General features: G+C 41.1%; 1 protein-coding gene and 1 long non-coding RNA gene across 2 annotated transcripts in view; both read left to right on the top strand.

Annotated features, from left to right (window-relative positions):
• Positions 1-7,158: 7,158 nt before the first annotated feature.
• Positions 7,159-10,079, top strand: LOC127909355 (uncharacterized). Its single transcript, XR_008070897.1, has 3 exons — positions 7,159-8,420; positions 8,540-9,144; positions 9,282-10,079. It is a non-coding gene; the product is annotated as an uncharacterized LOC127909355 (long non-coding RNA).
• Positions 10,080-14,909: 4,830 nt separating this feature from the next.
• LOC118398090 (A-kinase anchor protein 9) overlaps positions 14,910-20,723 on the top strand; it is a 121,120-nt gene continuing 115,306 nt past the window's right edge. Inside the window, 1 exon segment of the mRNA XM_052470292.1 lies at positions 14,910-15,177. Within this exon segment, the coding sequence (XP_052326252.1) occupies positions 15,130-15,177 (48 nt within the window). The 5' untranslated portion in view covers positions 14,910-15,129.

Below are 20,723 nucleotides of genomic sequence, written 5' to 3'. Positions count from 1 at the left end.
AAAGAGAATATGTTTGTGATTAATATGATGTATTGTCGACGATAGAGAAGGTTAAACATAACATTTTATTTGTGTCACAACTTGTCTTTATAGTCAGTTTTCATGATGTAGCTATACCAAAGAAAAGTTATACACTATATGGAACTGACAGCGTATTTCCTTATCTTTACTCTTTACCCTTTACTTTCTCACTTTGTCTGATGATCTGACCAGTGTGTGAAACACAGGCACACAGCAGAACCTGACAAATAATCCGGACCGATGCACGTTTAACGGAAACATTTTGGATTCTGTAGGGTTCACCTCAGGAAAGCACAGCTGGGAGGTGGATGTGGGGAACCACCCAGTGTGGGTGTGGATAAAGAGTCAATCAACAGAAAAGATAGGACACTCGCAAAACCAAAATATGGAATCTGGGCTCTAGGTTTGGAAAATAGTGAATTGTGAAGTTAACGGAGGTATTTTTCAAATATTAAGTATCTTAGAAAGCCTTTCTAGTGGGATACGGGATGTCATTCCTTGTAAAGATTCAATAAATATTTGATGAAATGTAGTATTTCATATTTAGTAGAAATTAAACAAATTCATAATTTAAAGTAATTGAGGAATATCATTTGAACGTTTGAATAATTCAAATATGCAGAGTTGGTGTCATTTGAAAACTTACCAAGTGCTTCAAAAGTGTAGTATGGTAATTCAACGTTAATGACAATCTATTCTAGTTTAATGACAATCAAAAGGCCTGTGTTAAAACCCTGTGGGTCATGATTGACTCGTACCCAGCTAGGCTTTTACATTTTCTGATAGGTAGCGATGAAGTTCTTATACATTTTTCTTGATCCAATTTTTCCTTGTGCTCTCAGAACTGGCCATGCAAAAGCAATCATAATAAAGCTCTGGGTTGAAATAATCTGACTTGAGTTACTGTAGTACCTGATGCTAACTGCCTACCATTAGGAGAAATGTGTCCTATTCTCTGGCTTTTTATCAATTCGATTTGCTCACCTCCTGCGTCCTCTCTCACCTCCTTTTGAAAAAGGTCAAAGTTAATTAAGGAGAGTTGGTCTACAAGGACATGTTCTGGCCTGGTTTAGATCTTATCTGTCGGAAAGATATCAGTTTGTCTCTGTGAATGGTTTGTCCTCTGACAAATCAACTGTAAATTTCGGTGTTCCTCAAGGTTCCGTTTTAGGACCACTATTGTTTTCACTATACATTTTACCTCTTGGGGATGTTATTCGGAAACATAATGTTAACTTTCACTGCTATGCGGATGACACACAGCTGTACATTTCAATGAAACATGGTGAAGCCCCAAAATTGCCCTCGCTAGAAGCATGTGTTTCAGACATAAGGAAGTGGATGGCTGCAAACTTTCTACTATTAAACTCGGATAAAACAGAGATGCTTGTTCTAGGTCCCAAGAAACAAAGAGATCTTCTGTTGAATCTGACAATTAATCTTAATGGTTGTACAGTCGTCTCAAATAAAACTGTGAAGGACCTCGGCGTTACTCTGGACCCTGATCTTTCGTTTGAAGAACATATCAAGACCATTTCGAGGACAGCTTTTTTCCATCTACGTAATATTGCAAAAATCAGAAACTTTCTGTCCAAAAATGATGGAGAAAAATTAATCCATGCTTTTGTCACTTCTAGGTTAGACTACTGCAATGCTCTACTTTCCGGCTACCCGGATAAAGCACTAAATAAACTTCAGTTAGTGCTAAATACGGCTGCTAGAATCCTGACTAGAACCAAAAAATGTGATCATATTACTCCAGTGCTAGCCTCTCTACACTGGCTTCCTGTCAAAGCAAGGGCTGATTTCAAGGTTTTACTGCTAACCTACAAAGCATTACATGGGCTTGCTCCTACCTATCTCTCTCATTTGGTCCTGCCGTACATACCTACACGTACGCTACGGTCACAAAACGCAGGCCTCCTAATTGTCCCTAGAATTTCTAAGCAAACAGCTGGAGGCAGGGCTTTCTCCTATAGAGCTCCATTTTTATGGAACGGTATGCCTACCCATGTCAGAGACGCAAACTCGGTCTCAACGTTTAAGTCTTTACTGAAGAATCATCTCTTCAGTGGGTCATATGATTGAGTGTAGTCTGGCCCAGGAGTGGGAAGGTGAACGGAAAGGCTCTGGAGCAACGAACCGCCCTTGCTGTCTCTGCCTGGCCGGTTCCCCTCTTTCCACTGGGATTCTCTGCCTCTAACCCTATTACAGGGGCTGAGTCACTGGCTTACTGGGGCTCTCTCATGCCGTCCCTGCAGGGGGTGCGTCACCTGAGTGGGTTGATTCACTGTTCGCTGATTCACCCCCCTTGGGTTGTTCCGTGGCGGAGATCTTTGTGGGATATACTCAGCCTTGTCTCAGGATGGTAAGTTGGTGGTTGAAGATATCCCTCTAGTGGTGTGGGGGCTGTGCTTTGGCAAAGTGGGTGGGGTTATATCCTTCCTGTTTGGCCCTGTCCGGGGGTGTCCTCGGATGGGGCCACAGTGTCTCCTGTTCCCCTCCTGTCTCAGCCTCCAGTATTTATGCTGCAGTAGTTTGTGTCGGGGGGCTAGGGTCAGTTTGTTATATCTGGAGTACTTCTCCTGTCCTATTCGGTGTCCTGTGTGAATCTAAGTGTGCGTTCTCTAATTCTCTCCTTCTTTCTTTCTCTCTCTCGGAGGACCTGAGCCCTAGGACCATGCCCCAGGACTACCTGACATGATGACTCCTTGCTGTCCCCAGTCCACCTGGCCATGCTGCTGCTCCAGTTTCAACTGTTCGGCCTTACTATTATTCGACCATGCTGGTCATTTATGAACATTTGAACATAATAATAATAATAATATATGATCTTGGCCATATTCTGTTATAATCTCCACCCGGCACAGCCAGAAGAGGACTGGCCACCCCACATAGCCTGGTTCCTCTCTAGGTTTCTTCCTAGGTTTTGGCCTTTCTAGGGAGTTTTTCCTAGCCACCGTGCTTCTACACCTGCATTGCTTGCTGTTTGGGGTTTTAGGCTGGGTTTCTGTACAGCACTTTGAGATATCAGCTGATGTACGAAGGGCTATATAAATACATTTGATTTGATTTGATTTGAGAGTCCGCGTGGATGGAAATGTGCTTGCTTGAAATGAGACGCTACTTCTCTCATGTCATTGGGCAAATTCCGTTTAGAGTGTGTGGATCTCAAAACAAATTAATTGTGGGACATCTAGGAGTGCCAAGAAAGAGGCTCGTCAAAGGTAATGAATGTTTTATATTTTATTTCTGCGTTTTGGGTAGCGCCGGCTACCGCAAAATCTGTCGTGTTAGGTGACGTTGCAGTATTTTGGGGGTACATGCTATCAGATAATAGCTTCTCATGCTTTCGCCGAAAAGCATTTTACAAATCTGACTTGGTGGATAGATTCACAACGAGTGTAGCTTTAATTCACTACCTTGAATGTGTGTTTTAATGAAAGTTTGAGTTTTATCAAAAACTATCGGTGGCGCTCTGAAATTCGGCTGAGTGATGTTCCTGCATGGGAACTGTATTCTGCATCATCCTCAAGAAGAAATTCTTATTTACAATGACGGCCTACCCCATCCAAACTCTAACGACACTGGGCCAATTGTGCGCCACCCTATGGGTCTCCCAATTATGGCCGGTTGTGATACAGTGAACCAGGATCTGTAGTGACACCTCTAGCACTGAGATGCAGTGCCTAACACGGAACCCAAACTGGCTGCGCGTGGGCGCCATCGTGCATAAATGTATTTTGTCCCCCTACACCATATGCGATTACGACACGCAGGTTAAAATATCAAAACAAACTCTGAACCAACTACATTAATTTGGGGACAGGTCGAAAAGCATTAAACATTTATGGAAATTTAGCTAGTTAGCTTGCACTTGCTAGCTAATTTGTCCTATTTAGCTAGCTTGCTGTTGCTAGATAATTTGTCCAGGGATATAAACATTGAGTTGTTATTTTACATTAAATGCAAAAGGTCCTCTACTTCGACAATTAATCCACACATATAAACGGTCAACCAAATCGTTTCTAGTCACCTCTCCTACTTCCAGGCTTTTTCATTGTTTAATTTATATGGTGATTGGCATCTACACTTTTACCACGACTACCGGCAAAACAGTTCGTCTTTCAATCACCCAGGTGGGTATAAAATGGCACGTGGGTACCGCTAGGCCAATTGTGCACCGCCCCATGGGCTTCTCGAACCCAGAGTCTCTGGTGGCACAGCTAGCACTGTGATGCAGTTTACAATATATTTTAATTGTTTCTTGGAGACAACTAAAGTTAGCTTGCTGTAACTTAACATAGCTCGCTAGCTAGCTGCTTTTTACAACGCTGGAATTATCTTGCAAAAAAAACGGAATAGTTCAATACAATTACATTTAGCCTTTCTCTGTTGATTGTAGGCTTGGTCCTTATTCATGGGGGTATTTGAGGAAAAAAAAACTTAATAGAACATAGTATAATTAAACAGAAAATCCAAACCCAGGTCTGTTGTCGAAACATGCAGTTCCTCAGCGAGGTCAATTCCTCTCTGCTTACCTCATATCAAAATTAAAGATCCCCCAAGTTATTGCTTTTTTCCCCCAAGGTATGGCACACCTGCAGGACTTTTATTTTGACATGGGGCATGTTAGCAGAGAGAAAGTGAGTCTACAACAGACCGGGCCCACGTTTGGAAAGTCTGTATAATTTATGTTATATTAGATTATTTTTCTCAATGTCCCCATGCATAAGGACCAACACTATGGATAATCAGCAGGGTATAAATTGAAATTGGAATTTTATTTAATTTATGGCAGGATATTCCGTTTTTTTTTGCAGGCTAATTCCTAGTAACGCTCATTTATACTGAGCCAAAAATATAAACAGAACATGCAAAAATTTCAAGATTTTACTGAATTACAGGTCATATAAGGAAATTAGTTCATTTAAATAAATTAATTAGGCCCTAATCTATTGGGCTCCCTAGTGGCGCACCGGTCTAAAGCACTGCATCTCAGTGTAAGAGGCATCACTGCAGTCCCTGGTTTGAAACCAGGCTGCATCACATCTAGCTGCGATTGGGAGTCCCATAGGGCGGCGCACAATTAGCAAAGCGTCGTCTGGGTTTGGCCGGAGTAGGCTGTCATTGTAAAGAAAAATGTGTTCTTAACTGACTTGCCTAGTAAAATAAAATACAAATATTTTGCATGGGTGTGGCTTGAAGGGCATAGGCCCACCCACTTGGGAGCCAGGCCCAACCAATCAGAATTAATTTTTCCCCCACAAAAGGGCTTTATTACAGACGGAAATACTCCTCAGTTTCATCAGCCTTCCGGATGGCTGGTCTCAGACGATCCCACAGGTGAAGAAGTCGGATGTGGAAGTCGTGGGCTGGCATGGTTACACGTGTTCTGCGGTGTTTAGTCCGGTTGGAGGTACTGCCAAATTCTCTAAAATGACGTTGGAGGTGATTTATGGTAGAGAAATTAAAATGCAATTCTCTGGCAACAATTCTGGTGGACATTCCTGCAGTCAGCATGCCAATTGCATGCTCCCTCAAAACTTGAGACATCTATGACATTGTGTTGTGTGACAAAACTGCACATTTTAGAGTGGCCTTTTATTATCTCCAGCAGAAGGTGCACCTGCGTAATGATCATACTGTTTAATCAGCTTCTGGATATACCACACTGTCAGGTGGATGGATTATCTTGGTGAAGGAGAAATGCTTTTCTCCTATGCTTTTTGTGCATATGGAACATTTCTGTGACATTTTATATTATCTCATGAGACATGGGACCAACACTTTACATGTTGCATTTATATTTTTGTTCAGTATAGTAGTATGTAAATGCTAGCGTTGCTAAGAGCAGCTACCAGCTAGCTAGCTAATTACTCTCCCATTGACAGTGCACGCATTGTTTGTACCACATTGTAAATGCTTTTTCAATAAATTGATTTGCTTGTGTAGCTAACTACCTAAACAAGAAATTATTGAAGCAATAAGAGGGTGTGGTATATGGCCAATATACCACAGCTAAGGGCTGTTCTTAGCCACAATGCAAAGCGGACTGCCTGGACACAGCCCTTAGCGGTGGTAAATTGGCCAAATATCACAAACCCCTGAGGTGCCTTATTGCAATTATAAACTGGTTACCAACGTAATTAGAGCAGGAAAAATACATATTTTCTCATACCTATGGTACACGGTCTGATATACCACGGCTGTCAGCCAATCAGCATTCAGGGTTCAATCCACCCAGTTTATAATGGAGTTTGGTTTCTCCTCTACCACACACTGCATGCCATTTCCCAATTACCAACGAACGAGGAGTACGCAGGCAGTTTGTTTACATTCAATTCACTTCAGCGCTCGATCACTGTGGATGCAGTTTGTAATGCCATGCAATATGTAGCAATACGCTAGGTGGCGCCATTCACTTTCTATAAGAGGTTTATTGGTATAAACTGAGAATATTTGTGTTACTGCCTCCTTGGCGGGTATTTATACACATTTCTGTAAATCACCCTGCATTTTCTGTCATCCTTATAGGCTATAGTTGGCTTTCTTTACCATATGACAGAGTTGTATAAGCGTAAAGTTATGCTGCTGTATGTTTAAAGGCCCAGTGCAGTCAAAATTGTGATTTACATGTGTTTTATATATATGTTCACATTATGAGGTTGGGATAACACTATGGAATTGTTAAAATTGTGATAATGCCCTTTGAGTGTAAAAGCTGTTTGAAAAGACTGCCTGAAATGTAAGCCTGTTTTGGTGGGGTGGAGTTTTGGCCTGCCCAGTGACGTAAAAAAAAACGTTCCACCAATAACAGTTTGTTTTCAGATTTTCTCTCCCCACTCAGATCACTCCCAGACAGACCTATCAAAATTCTTGCTTGAGAAATTGTTCTTTGCTAAGAAGCTATTTTTGTTAATTTTTGACAATTTTAATTGAAAACAATCGCAAAAGGTACTTAATTGTTACCTAAAAATGTTTTTGATATTGATAATAATTCCTGCATTGGACCTTTAATAACTAAATTGTGTCTGTAACCCCAAGGAAACAAAATAGGCCTGCCTTGGACCAGCTTTTCAGTCATATACAAACACTTTGCAAGTACATTACCTTCTAAAGAGAATGAAACAGGAAGGTCCATCCTTGTGTTCTTGCCTAAGTTATACTCATCTAAATTGGGGCTCCCTAGTAAAACAGCGGACTAAGGCATCACATCTCAGTGCAGAGGTGTCACTACAGACCCTGGTTTGATTCAAGACTGTATCACAACCGGCTGTGATTGGGAGTCTCGAAGGGCGGCGCACAATTGGTCGTTAGGGTTTGGCTCGGGTAGGCCGTCATTGTAAATAAGAATTTGTTCTTGACTGACTTGCCAACTCTCTAGTTTGACCACCGCATCTTTGAGAAGCATTTGATAGAATTCCGTATTGGCATTACCAGAGAATTTAACATCTTTTGTGTAATAACATAGTATTTTGGATTGATTTTAAGACATTTAGCTAAATGAATTTGATTAATATTATGGTGTTTCCAGTCAGAAAAAATGGTCAGTTTGTAAATTCATACCGTTTCGCTCTCGGAGCGCACACTGGACGTTCGGACCGAGGAGTAGGGTTGATTTGAGCGTTTTGGCCTTACAACGGCAGTCAAGCACCCAAGCTAGCGTTGGCTCGCTACTCCCAGACACAATTGAGACCACACTGACCATTTTACTCGCCCTAGTAGAGCTGGTAAGGCAGTTTTTGTGTTAACCAGAGCGTTGGTGACTGTAAATGTGCTGCTGGAAACAATTTAATTACGCTTTTTTTCCCGATGTTTACTGACACCGGCCAACGGGCCCTACTCAGAGGAGAGTGCTCTGTAATCCCTGTAGATAGTAGGCTGGACACATTCAATTTTTGACAATGTTCTTTTCTGATAAAAACGAGTTCATTGCATCCGCCGTGGAGCCCAGTTTCATAATATGACCATATTTTCCAGCTGCTTGCCGTCGTTTTGAAGTAATCGTGAAAAAAAACATGCCTTATTTTAGTGCATTTTTCACCCTGTCAGCTCCTATTAGTTCTATTGAGCACCGTGGCACCAACTCGCCTTCCGAACATTCTATTCCCAGTTTATTGTTCAACGTCACAATGCCTGTTTCGCTATTGTTGACAATGAGACCTGCTCACGTTGTTTTATAGTTAAAATGTAACAAACAAAAATAATATTGGAACTCTGCGACCTTCCCGTTGTTTCCTATGGGGGAAATATAGGCATGTCTGTCTATTACGTCAAATATCTCGCAATGTGTATATTTAGATTTTTTTAAAGTCGGGTGTAACCGGTGTGAAATGGCTAGCTAGTTAGCGACACAAAGGAAGTCAAAGCGGACATCTACAAAGATTGCATCTCAGGTAAGCAGCACTGGGCTGTATTGACGTATCCTATAAAGCTGCTGTTTTAGATTGAACGGTCATATCTTAGTTATTGTTTTCACATCTATATAAAAATAAGCCGTTTTCTTTACTTTCAGAGAGCGAGCTGATCAAGGGGTTGAAAATGTAGACATTGCCAAATGTTCACTGTCCGAGGAACAGGCCGTGGAAGCTTTATTGCTGGCAAAAGTGTCCATAACCAAAGGTAAGTAAACTGTTGTGTGTTATTTTTCTCCATCTCTGCCTGTCTTGTTGTACCTGTCTCACATGCATTAATTAAAACCCTTAAGATGTCAGCTGCTAATTTTCAGATTTTACACCACATGAACACAGCCATTTTCACCGGACGATCTGTTGCTGCCAAGTCATGATTTCCCTGGGGGTTAGCCTTGCAATAACCAAGTGGTGAGACACATAGCCCTCTATATTTAAATGTTTCAGGTAGGTGTCTCCATCACATACAGTATCTTCTATTGACATTACCTTCTATTGTTTGTCCTCATGTGTCTGTTTTTCAGCATAAAGTACTCTGTAGCCACCAAGTGCGGACACCAGGTGAGACCACACACACACAATAACAGTCTCTCTTCTTCACTTCATCCCTCTCCCCCTTCTCCCTAAATCCTCTAGGTTATATCAGCTGTTTTGGTGAACCCCTCCCGCATCTGAACTGGCTGACACAGAGGGCACAGCATGATCATAGGTGAGATATCACTTGGTCGGGTCAACAGGAAGTATTGTTAAAGAGATGCTTTACATTGAAATAAGAATAAATTAGAATAAAAAAAAAAACAAGGCTTAATCATGCTCTCTCTCTATCCATCTGTCACTCGTCTGCAGGTATGTTTTGATGTGAGAGAGGAAGCCAGTCCCGTCATCGCCACCTCACCCGCACTTAAGATAACCTTCGGGCCAACTGGGGGCCCAAAGCTGGTTAGGAGACACCGCAATTGTGATGAGCTGGGAGAATATTGGGGTAGCACTGTAATTCATGAATCAAATGCGGTCTTCCACTGTTCTTACCTCTTTCCCTTTCTGTCTTCTACACCTCTCTCCCCACCTTGTCTTTCTTCCTCGTTTTATAATGCACACCACATGTGCATTGAAGTACAGATTGAACTTCTATTTATAATATTACAATTATCATAATTATAATGCATTTATGTATTTATAACACCTGGATAATGAACTTCTTTCAATAAAGCATTCTCCACTGTTTGAAATTATATATCTCATTGAAATACTATCCTGTGTCCTCAGATTAATGCAGATGAAGGGAGTTAGATATGCATCGTTTTTTTCCCTGTATATATGAATTACTTATCAATCATGTTTCTCGTCTATTGTATAGTTACAATGTGTACTCATTGATGTCCCAGGAGCAGGAGTGTTAAACACTGTTGAAGTGTATAATTGTAATACATACATGCAGACACAGCATCATTCAAATAATGGAGTTTGATATGACTGAAAAATGTCTCAGAGATTCATACCTGAACCACACCTTTATTTGCCAAGGAAGAGTACATGATCATTGAATATATTCAATGTACAGGCTACAATGTGGGAATCTCATGCGTTGTAATAACTAAAGTACACATGTATATAGGACTTGGCACAATAAAGTTATTATATTCTACTCTATCCATAGGCTTCATTAATGCCATTTAGACTTGAAGTTGATACAACAACTATGATAGCTGAGGTTCATAGATTGGTATGAATATTAGTTCAGAACCTAACGTTTTAGGGTCCATACACAGATCGGCTAACTACTGTAGCAAGCTACATATCCATAGGCATACAGTTATTTTCATCCTCCACTACACAATAAGCAAGTAAATAGTTAGCTAGCTATGTTACTTCAGCTGCATTGCAAGGCAAGCTTACACGATTGTATTCAATTTGCAGTAAATGCTTTAGCTAGTTAGATTCTTTACATCTACTGTTTCACAAGACAGCAGCCTGGTTTTCTGGTTTTCTAAGGAGTCCCTAAAACATTAAACAACCAATTACAAATTCATTCTCCTAACACTAGCTAGCTGACTAATGTTAGCTAGTCAGATACTTGCTAAATTGCGTTTTTGTAAATGAACTTTATAACAAAAAAATATGCACAAACGTTATTCTCTACATTAACTAACATATTCCTCTCAATTGTACATTTTTTGCTTGACTCTTTATGATGTTATAACAACTTACATCTGGTTACACCGTAATGTTTTGTCAGCCATCTTTGTTGAAGAACGCCACAATATGGGATATGCTTAACACCCCGGCAGTCCTACAATCTAAGCTAAATACCCTCGATCTCACACAAATTATCAAGGAACCTACCAGGTACAACCCTAAATCTGTAACCATGGGCACCCTCATTAGATATCATCCTGACCATCCTTGCCCTCTAAATACACCTCTGCTGTCTTCAACCAGGATCTCAGCGATCACTGCCTCATTGCCTGCATCCGTAAGGGGTCTGCGGTCAGACGACCACCCCTCATCACTGTCTCCCGCTCCCTAAAACACTTCAGCGAGCAAGCCTTTCTAATCGACCTGGTCCAGGTATCCTGGAAGGATATTGACCTCATCCCATCAGTAGAGGATGCGTGGTTGCTCTTTAAAAGTGCTTTCCTCACCATCTTAAATAAGCATGCCCCGTTCAAAAAATGTAGAACTAAGAACAGTTATAGCCCTTGGCTCACCCCAGACTTGACTGCCCTTGACCAGCACAAAAACATCCTGTGGTGTTCTACATGACCATCGAATAGCCCCCGCAATATGCAACTTTTCAGGGAAGTCAGGAACAAATATACTCAGTCAGTTAGGAAAACTAAGGCTAGCTTTTTCAAACAGAAATTTGCTTCCTGTAGCACTAATTCCAAAAGGTTTTGGGACACCGTAAAGTCCATGGAGAATAAGAGCACCTCCTCCCAGCTGCCCACTGCACTGAGGCTAGGAAACACTGTTACCACTGATAAATCTACTATAACCGATCATTTCAATAAGCATCTTTCTACGGCTGGCCATGCTTTCCACGCTTCGCCTTATACCAAATCCAGACAGCTGATGTTCTAAAATAGCTGAAAAATCTGGATCCCTACAAATCAGCTGGGCTAGACAATCTGGACCCTCCCTTTCTAAAATTATCTTCCGAAATTGTTGCAACCCCTATTACCAGCCTGTTCAACCTCTCTTTCATATCGTCTGAGATCTCCAAAGATTGGAAAGCTGCCACGGTCATCCCCCTCTTTAAAGGGGGAAACACTCTTGACCCAAACTGCTATAGACCTATATCCATCCTGCCATGCCTTTCTAAAATCTTCAAAAGCCAAGTTAACAAACAGATCACCCTTCTTTGGACACTGTGTTAACAAACCTCCAAACGAGCTTCAACGCCATTCAACACTCCTTCCATGGCCTTCAACTGGTTTTAAATGCTAGGAAAAATAAATGCATGCTCTTCAACCATGTGCTGCCCGTACCCGCCCGCTCGACTAGCATCACTACTCTAGGCGTTTGTGACTTAGAATATGTGGACAACTACAAATACCTAGGTGTCTAGTTAGACTGTAAACTCTCCTTCCAGACTCACATTAAGCATCTCCAATCCAAATTTAAATCTAGAATTGGTTTCCTATTTCATAATAAAGCCTCCTTCACTCATGCTGCCAAACACACCCTCGTAAAGCTGACTATCCTACCGATCCTTGACATCGGCGATGCCATTTACAAAATAGCCTCCAACACTCTACTCAATAAACCGGATGTAGTCTATCACAGTGCCATCCGTTTTGTCACCAAAGCCCCATATACTACCCACCACTGCGACCTGTATGCTCTCGTTGGCTGGCCCTCGTTACATATTCTTTGCCAAACCCACTGGCTCCAGGTCATCTATAAGTCTTTGCTAGGTAAAGCCCCGCCTTATCTCAGCTCACTGGTCACCATAGCAACACACACCCGTAGCACATGCTCCAGCAGGTATATTTCACTATGCATCCCCAAAGCCAACACTTCCTTTGGTCTCCTTTCCTTCCAGTTCTCTGCTGCCAATGACTGGAACCAATTGCAAAAATCACTGAAGCTGGACTCTTCGGCCCCTCTCTAACGTAAAGCATCAGCTGTCAGAGCAGTTTACCTGTACACAGCCAATCTGAAAATAGCACACCCAACTGCCTCATCCCCATATTGTTATTAATCTTCTTGCTCTTTTGCACCACAGTATCTCTACTTGCACATCATCATCTGCACATATATCACTCCAGTGTCAATGCTAAATTGTAATTATTTTGCCTCTATGGCCTATTTATTGCCTTACCTCCCTACTCTTTGCACACACTGTACATATATTTTTTCTATTGTGTTATTGACTGTACTTTTGTTTGTGTAACTCTGTGTTGTTGTTTTTGTCGCACTACTTTGCTTTATCTTGGCCAATTCACAGTTGTAAATGAGAACTTGTTCTCAACTGGCCTACCTGGTTAGATAAAGGTGATATATAAAAAAAATAAAGGTTTATTATTGTAAGCAATGGTTATTTATTTAAGCCTTGGATGCATTTTTAAAAATGTTATTCAGTCCAAATCACAGCCTTGTAGTATTTTTTGCTCAAATGCATTTGTTAGGGAATTCTGTTGAGACCTCATATGGCAGCAGTGGTCATCTGATACGACTATGCATTGTTGTCATTCATCAGCGCCGCTTTTAGCAGGCTTGGGATCCTCAAGACTAAATCAATAGGGAAATAGATTTGAGTGACCAACACTAATGTTCCATAGCCTATTATCAGTCTCTTCTCAGCCTCTCTTATTCTTTCTTCCAAGATCAACTGGAAGCAATCTTAACCAAAACAACCCAACCACTATAGTTTTACCATCAAAATGCTTGTGTCTTTGTGGACTCACTGTGTTACAGTTTCCTGATCTATTTGTTGATGCCCTGCAATTGTGGTGGTTCTTGGGTTACTGTGATACTGACATAGTACTCCTCAGAGCCATCCATTATTAAAGGCCAAAAACTTTCTGATGGGCAGCAGGTCTTGCTGAAGGTACTGCACAGACAACAAAAGCTGACAGGTGGGAGCTGAGCACCTTTATTTGGGATTCGAAGTGGGTAGCTAAAGATGTCAAAGAGAAGATGGGTGGAATTCAAGATCTGCCAGACCATAAGCTGCACAGCTCCCATCAGCCGAAGACACAGACCACCTTCTCCTGCTGCTGCCGGTATGTAGGTCTGTGTAGAAGCTTCAAAGGTTTGGTTTTTCTTTTCTGTGAGCTTTCTTGACCTAAATCACATGTACAATGCTGAATATCAGGGGTTGCCATCATGGCTTCCCAGCACAATGGAGAATCCAGAGAATTTCCCTAAATGCTATAAGTGGTATAACTTGTGATTGGGTTGGGGTGGAAGCAATGCGTGTAAATGTCAAATAGACATGTTCTATGACTGTGATCCAAATCAAATTTTATTGGTCACATACATGTGTTTAGCAGATGTTATTGTGTGTGTAGTGAAATGCTAGTGTTTCTAGCTCCAACAGTGCAGTAATATCTAACAAGTAATATCTTACAATTTCACAACAATACACACAAATCTAAGGAATGGAATTAAGAATATATATAGGTAAATATATGGATGAGCAATATCAGAGCGACATAGACTAAGATACAATTGAATATAATAGAATACAGTATAGACACATTATTAAAGTGCCTAGTGTTCCATTTATTAAAGTGGCCAGTGAATTCAAGTCTATGTATATAGGCAGCAGCCTCTAATATGCTAGTGATGGCTATTTAACAATCTGATGACCTTGAGATAGAAGCTGTTTTCAATCTCTCTGTCCCAGCTTTGATGCACCTTTATCCTCACCTTCAGGATAATAGCCGAGTGAACAGGCAGTGGCTCGGGTGGTTGTTGTCCTTGAATATATTTTTGGCCTTCCTGTGACATCGGGTGCTGTAGGTGTCCTGGAGGGCAGGTAGTTTGCCTCCGGTGATGTGTTGGGCAGACCGCACCACCCTCTGGAGAGCCCTGCGATTGCTGTACCAGGCGGAGATACAGGATGTTCTCAATTGTGTATCTGTAAAAGTTTGTGAGGATTTTAGGTGTGCAAAGTGTGCTCTCATTTTGTATTTGTTTTAATACCACAATTTCCGAAATAATCATATGGAGATACCATATTTAATTTAATTTAAAATAGATCTGGTTTTTAACTGGGGCAATGTGAAATTCATCCTGATGAGCGATTATGCAACCCAGTGATCTTGTTTGCACCTCCACAGAAAAGAGAATATGTATTTACTCATGCAAATGATTTCAATCTATAATCAATCTATATTGTACTTGTGTACACACAGTATGTTTCCCTCTGTAAAAATAAGAATAAAATAAACGTTTTGAACTGTGAGTGACATTCTGACGTTCCCAAAGGGGCGTAGCTGCGGAAAACAGCCACCTATGTGACGTCATCACAATCAGTCTCGTGTTTACGTGGAGAACATGGCGGCGGAGATGTGGTTGTAGCAAGGAGTCGGCTCCTAATGCGAGTTCGTCGCAGTGATTTGACACCATTACCAAACCATTTTAATGTCAATAGACAGACACTTTCCCCACAGACTCTGAGCGTATTCGCTGACACATCGCATGAAGCCCCTTTCCTCTTCTCTCAGCCACAGGGACAACGGCAATGGAAGACGAGGAGAGGCAAAAGAAGCTCGAGGCCGGCAAAGCAAAGGTATGATAGCACTTTCTCTGTGTTTCTACTAGTCAACCTTGGGAACAACATTTATTGCTGCGCGTGCTCAGTAATACATTGTCTTATATAGTTTAATTTAGTAGCTGTTTTGGAAGCCCCTTCCGTGTTCCTGTCCTTGTCTGCTGTCACTACTAGAAAACATGTCCCCCAATGTGGATGTGGATGACAGCCCGGGTTAGCAAGCTAGCCGGACTTCCTTTGTCATGCGACCCAGCCATTGGCATCTCATATAAACGTGCTGTTTCCTCCTAAAATCTACCAGTTTTGAAGAAAAGTATGAATGTTAGCCAGCTAACCAGTTCAGCCGTTCCGGTCAACGTCAGGTTTTATTAGTCACGTGATTTAAAAGGTTGATCTTATTGTGTGACAGGTTTTTCAGGACATGCCCCAAGTTAGCTTGAGCAGACTCAAATGGTCTCATACATATTTTATTTTATAGCATACTAACGTTACACTGTAACAACCAGTGTTACAAATAAGTTTAACTGAGTAATGTAAAACAACTTCATGTCATGCAGAAAGGGATGGATGTCACACAAACTATTATTTCAACCATCATTGCATTTTCAAAACAATTTCGAAGTATCCAGTGAAATGGTACAGTATTTTAGGTATTTTATTAGGATCCCCATTAGCTTTTGCAAAATCAGCAGCTACTCTTCCTGGGGTCCACAGTAGCCTGCCTACTTGTAAGATGATACGATAACACACTGTCATAGTCAACTGAGAAGGATGATGAAAATCACGTCACTGCTTTAGTCTAAAAATGTAAAAGGGTACTTGGAGACAGATGGAAGGAAAGTATACTGGACTGCTTTCAGAATTTGAGGTTACTGCCTTTGCAGTGTCATTCCTCTGCCTTAATCCCTTGACGAGTTTAGGCCCTAATGCACAATACCATGACTTGACACCACTCCACCACCCATACCTATGACGTTAGAGGTTTATTTTGAGTCAGTAGTATTTATGCAGTATTTGAAGAGATGGCTAGATGCTATTGAAAGGGAAATCACTTTTTGTCACCACACCTGAAAAAATTTTGGAAGGTGCTAATCAAAACTAACCTATAAATTGACTAGACTATATTTAAATGCTCAGTGACTTTAGCAGTAAGGATTTTGAATGAGACACGTCTTTGATGCCTGTGATGATTCAACTCTGACTACCGTAGTAAGCATAGGAAGGTCATATGGCTCTTTAACATAGTCATACAGAGTTTGGTAACAAACATTCAATAACAATCTAGCTAGTCTAATTTGCATTCTTTATGATGTAATTCTCTTGCAATATGACAACTGTTTGTACAACCCTGTGACACTATGACTGACCTGGTCACCCACATGTAACCTGGTTTTACTCCCTACTGTCATCACTTCTCCACCTGTCTTTGATTTGACCCTTGAACAAAAATGTCAGATTTATAGGCTTTCTCCAGCCAGGTGAACTGTGTGGAAATAGCAATAGATTAAGAGGATTTAGGCCTACTGGTCCTATTGGTTTAAATGTGTTCAGTTGTTTGTGATGGGTCTTGGCATACGAAGTCTGATTATTTTGTAAGTCAGAAATGTAAAGTTGACCTCTTGTCTATCAAATCCAAACACCAATTTTTACTTGACTGGCATTAGAAGTTCTTCAGGGGGTGGTTGCAAAAGTATAGGCCAAGGCCATCTAAGATTCAAAGAAATGTAATGACTCTCAGATTCTCAATTGGGATAAAGTCCGTACGCCTCTCCTCCGTGACCCAGAAACCGATAAATGGTTGAGGAGTGTGTTAATTCATTAGTAGGCTAACGGAGTATTCTCCCCTCCTCGATTACCTACTTCGGTAGAGGATACACAAGTATCATCCCGGCAGCTAACAAGGAAGAGTTTTAAAATCCACCACACCCTCTTTGAATCAGCTGTTGTTTTCTCGAAGGAGAAAAACATTTACACATTTAAAACATGATACACTACTTATCCTTTTATCTTCAAATGTATTGCACTAAATTTGTTTTTATCACATTACACATTTATTTTTAAGATATGATAAATGTAATTTGCCTGATGACGCACGAGTGGAGAAGGATTCTCATTTCATACGAGCGCATTTCCTTGCCTCCGCTCCTCGACTATCTTTTTCAAAAGGAGGCGAGGAGAGGATGGACCAGAGGAAACGAGGAGTCGAGCAAAACCAATTGAGTCTTCCTATAAACCATGGATGGGCATCTACAGTCCTCTGGGGCCTGATTGGTGTCACACTTTTGCCCCAGCTAACACACCTGACTCCAAAAATCAACTAATCATGATCTTCAGTTTAGAATACAATTAGTTTAATCAGTTGTGTTTGCTAGGGATGAGGACAAAATTTCACCACTCCGGCCCCTGAGGACTGGAGTTGCCCATCCCTGCTATTTATTTTTATTTTTTTATGCAACCAGGCAAGTCAGTTAAGAACAAATTCTTATTTTCAATGACGGCCTAGGAACAGGGTGTTAACTGCCTGTTCAGGGACAGATTTGTACCTTGTCAGCTCGGGGGTTTGAACTTGCAACCTTCCGGTTACTAGTCCAACGCTCTAACCACTAGGCTACCCTGCCGCTATAAACCATCATGCATGGTATTTACACTTCCATTCACTGAGAATATCCATTCAAAATAGATTTGTATTGCGTTTAAAAAAAAACATATTTTTGAATAAATGCTAAATTAATAGAGCAAACACTGGACTCCCACTGGACTTTCAAAGATACTAGCCTATTTGAGACCGTAGTAGACCGAGACCGAGTCCATACTTTTCCTGTTTCTCATTCACCCATTCAGCTTTATCAAACCTCATGGGTTTTACAGAGCCAATAGCTTAGCCTTGTAGTGAATTCCACACCATCTTTCTACACATTCAAAAATGACAGCCAGGTCGATAATGCATTTCATATAAAGTGTGTACTTTTGTGTGTACCTCTGCTCCATGGTATGGTAATTGTGCCTCAACAGTTTCTCCTTTCACAATTTTCTTGTGTGTTATAATATTATACTAAATATTTAAAGGACTGGAGCCATTATGTACTAAATTTGTACATGAGAATCATAAAACCTATAATTTCAGATGTTCTTTGGAGCCCAGAGGCCCAAAAGGCTCTTGCTCAATAATCATTCAGAAGAGCCCTCTCCATGATCTGTCGTGGAGAACTGTTTTATTTTAATTTAATTTCAATTTTTAATCCGTTATTTTACCAGGTAAGTTGACTGAGAACACGTTCTCATTTGCAGCAACGACCTGTGGAATAGTTACAGGGGAGAGGGAGATTAATGAGGCAATTGTAAACTGGGGATTATTAGGTGACCGTGATGGTTTGAGGGCCAGATTGGGAATTTAGCCAGGACACCGGGGTTAACACCCCTACTCTTAACGATAAGTGCCATGGGATCTTTAATGACCTCAGAGTCAGGACACCCGTTTAACGTCCCATCCAAAAGACTGCACCCTACACAGAGCAGTGTCCTGGGGCATTGGGATATATATATTTTTTTTAGAACACCACTTCCAGCAGCATCTGGTCTCCCATCCAGGAACTGACCAGGACCAACCCTGCTTAGCTTCAGAAGCAAGCCAGCATTAGTATGCAGGGTGGTATGCTGCTGGCATAAACATAAAATACGTTTATTTAAAATATATATATTATTAAATCAAATTTAAAAAATGTTGTTGAATTTTACCCCTTTTTCTCCAAATTCGTGTTATCCAATTGTTTTAGTAGCTACTATCTTGTCTCACATCGCTACAACCCCCGTACGGAGAGACGAAGGTTGAAAGTCATGCGTCCTCCGATACACAACCCAACCAACTGCTTCTTTAACACAGCACGCATCCAACCCGGAAGCCAGCCGCACCAATGTGTCGGAGGAAACACCGTGCACCTGGCAACCTTGGTTAGCGCGCACTGCGCGCAGCCCGCCACAGGAGTCGCAGGGACTGTAGTGACGCCTCTTGCCCCAAGATGCAGTGCCTTAGACCGCTGCGTCCGTGTGTGTGTGTTAACTATTTAACTGTAGTAGAATGCTTAAAGGCTGCAAACGTTTTAAATATTGGTTATCACTATTTTTTTTTTTTTTTGCAAGGAACATATCGGTATCGGCCAGATGTCATATCGGTGCATCCCTAGTTATCTATGTGCTTCCCATACTGTACTGTCTTTAGTCACCCTATTTAGCTAGCCTACCTTAGTAGCCTATACTGCAGAGCTGTCTGACAAAATTATTTTACTAGTTCTTAGATAAGGCATACTTTAACAAACTGTCTCTGTCCCTCTGGTCGTTGTGTACATTCCTCTCTCATGCGGTCGGTGTGTATCTAACTTAACGTAGCAGGCGTAAAAGTGTATCCGTCCAGAGATCTATATTTGATGACAAGATGCTCATGTCTCCTCCCAAACAATAGGAGTTGTTCTCCCAAAGGCGGAAGGCAGGCGACAAGCTTAGGTCCAAAATAAGCCCATAGAAGCACATTGGGCTTATTTTGAACAGTTTTAGGCAAGAGTGAAACCTCTCGCTTCGCCTCTCTGATCCATCTCCGTCGAAGCCCCCCAAAAATGGTGCATTGGATTATGGGATTATAGTTAATTGCCACGATTCTGAGCTGAACTAGTTTTTACATTTGCGTAATGAAAACTGTAACTCCCTTCAGCCCAGCATCACACACAGTTCTTGAATTGTGTCGCAAATGATTTGATTTCCCTCTAGAGAAATGGCGCGTTGGGCTCAAAAAAAGGAACTAAATGGAATTCAAGTAATTGAACCGACGTCGGTCAGTAAGTTGTTAAATAACCAAACACCCCCAACACTTTTTTTTGTTAATTGCTCAGCACTACCATAATGACAAAGCGAAAACGTGGTTTTAGATATTCTGGCAAATTTATTGAAAATTAAATACAGAAATATCTAATTTACTTAAGTATTAATACCCCAGAGTCAATAGAAAGTTTGAATCGCCGTTGGCAGCAATTACAGGTGTGGGCAATGTTCCCTCAATTATTTTAAGGTACAGTTTTAACAGTGCCCATGTAGGCGACTGTGGCTATTTGATCATAATGCAGGCCTATCAGAGTGGCCTACCATAAAGAAACAATGGCGAAAATGCATCCCATAACATTTTACAATTGTAATAGCTGTTCTATAATTCAGTCTATATTAGCAGCCAATGTGTGGTGTTCAATGTAAGTCTACATTCCATGAGACTTTTGAAAAAAACAAAACATGCAGGGCTTAACATTAAGCTGTTTATCCACTTGTCCTTCAGACATGGAGATGATTGAAAATGTTGTTTGATGCAAGAAACCACTTTACAAAAATACAAATTATTCTGCCTATTGGCTACTTAGATTATTCAGGCCTGTCTCAAAATACAACACTAACACTGTCCCTTTAAGACAAAAATAAGCTAGAAATGTATACATTTTGTGCTGTTGTAGGAAGCAATCACTCCCCTATTGCTGACTACAAATGACCTATAACTGGGCTAATTGCTCACTAACTAGCAAAGGATATGA

This window comes from Oncorhynchus keta, chromosome 19, assembly GCF_023373465.1.
Source record: "Oncorhynchus keta strain PuntledgeMale-10-30-2019 chromosome 19, Oket_V2, whole genome shotgun sequence".
Lineage (NCBI taxonomy): Eukaryota > Metazoa > Chordata > Actinopteri > Salmoniformes > Salmonidae > Oncorhynchus > Oncorhynchus keta.
This window is presented reverse-complemented; position numbering and strand designations above follow the sequence as displayed.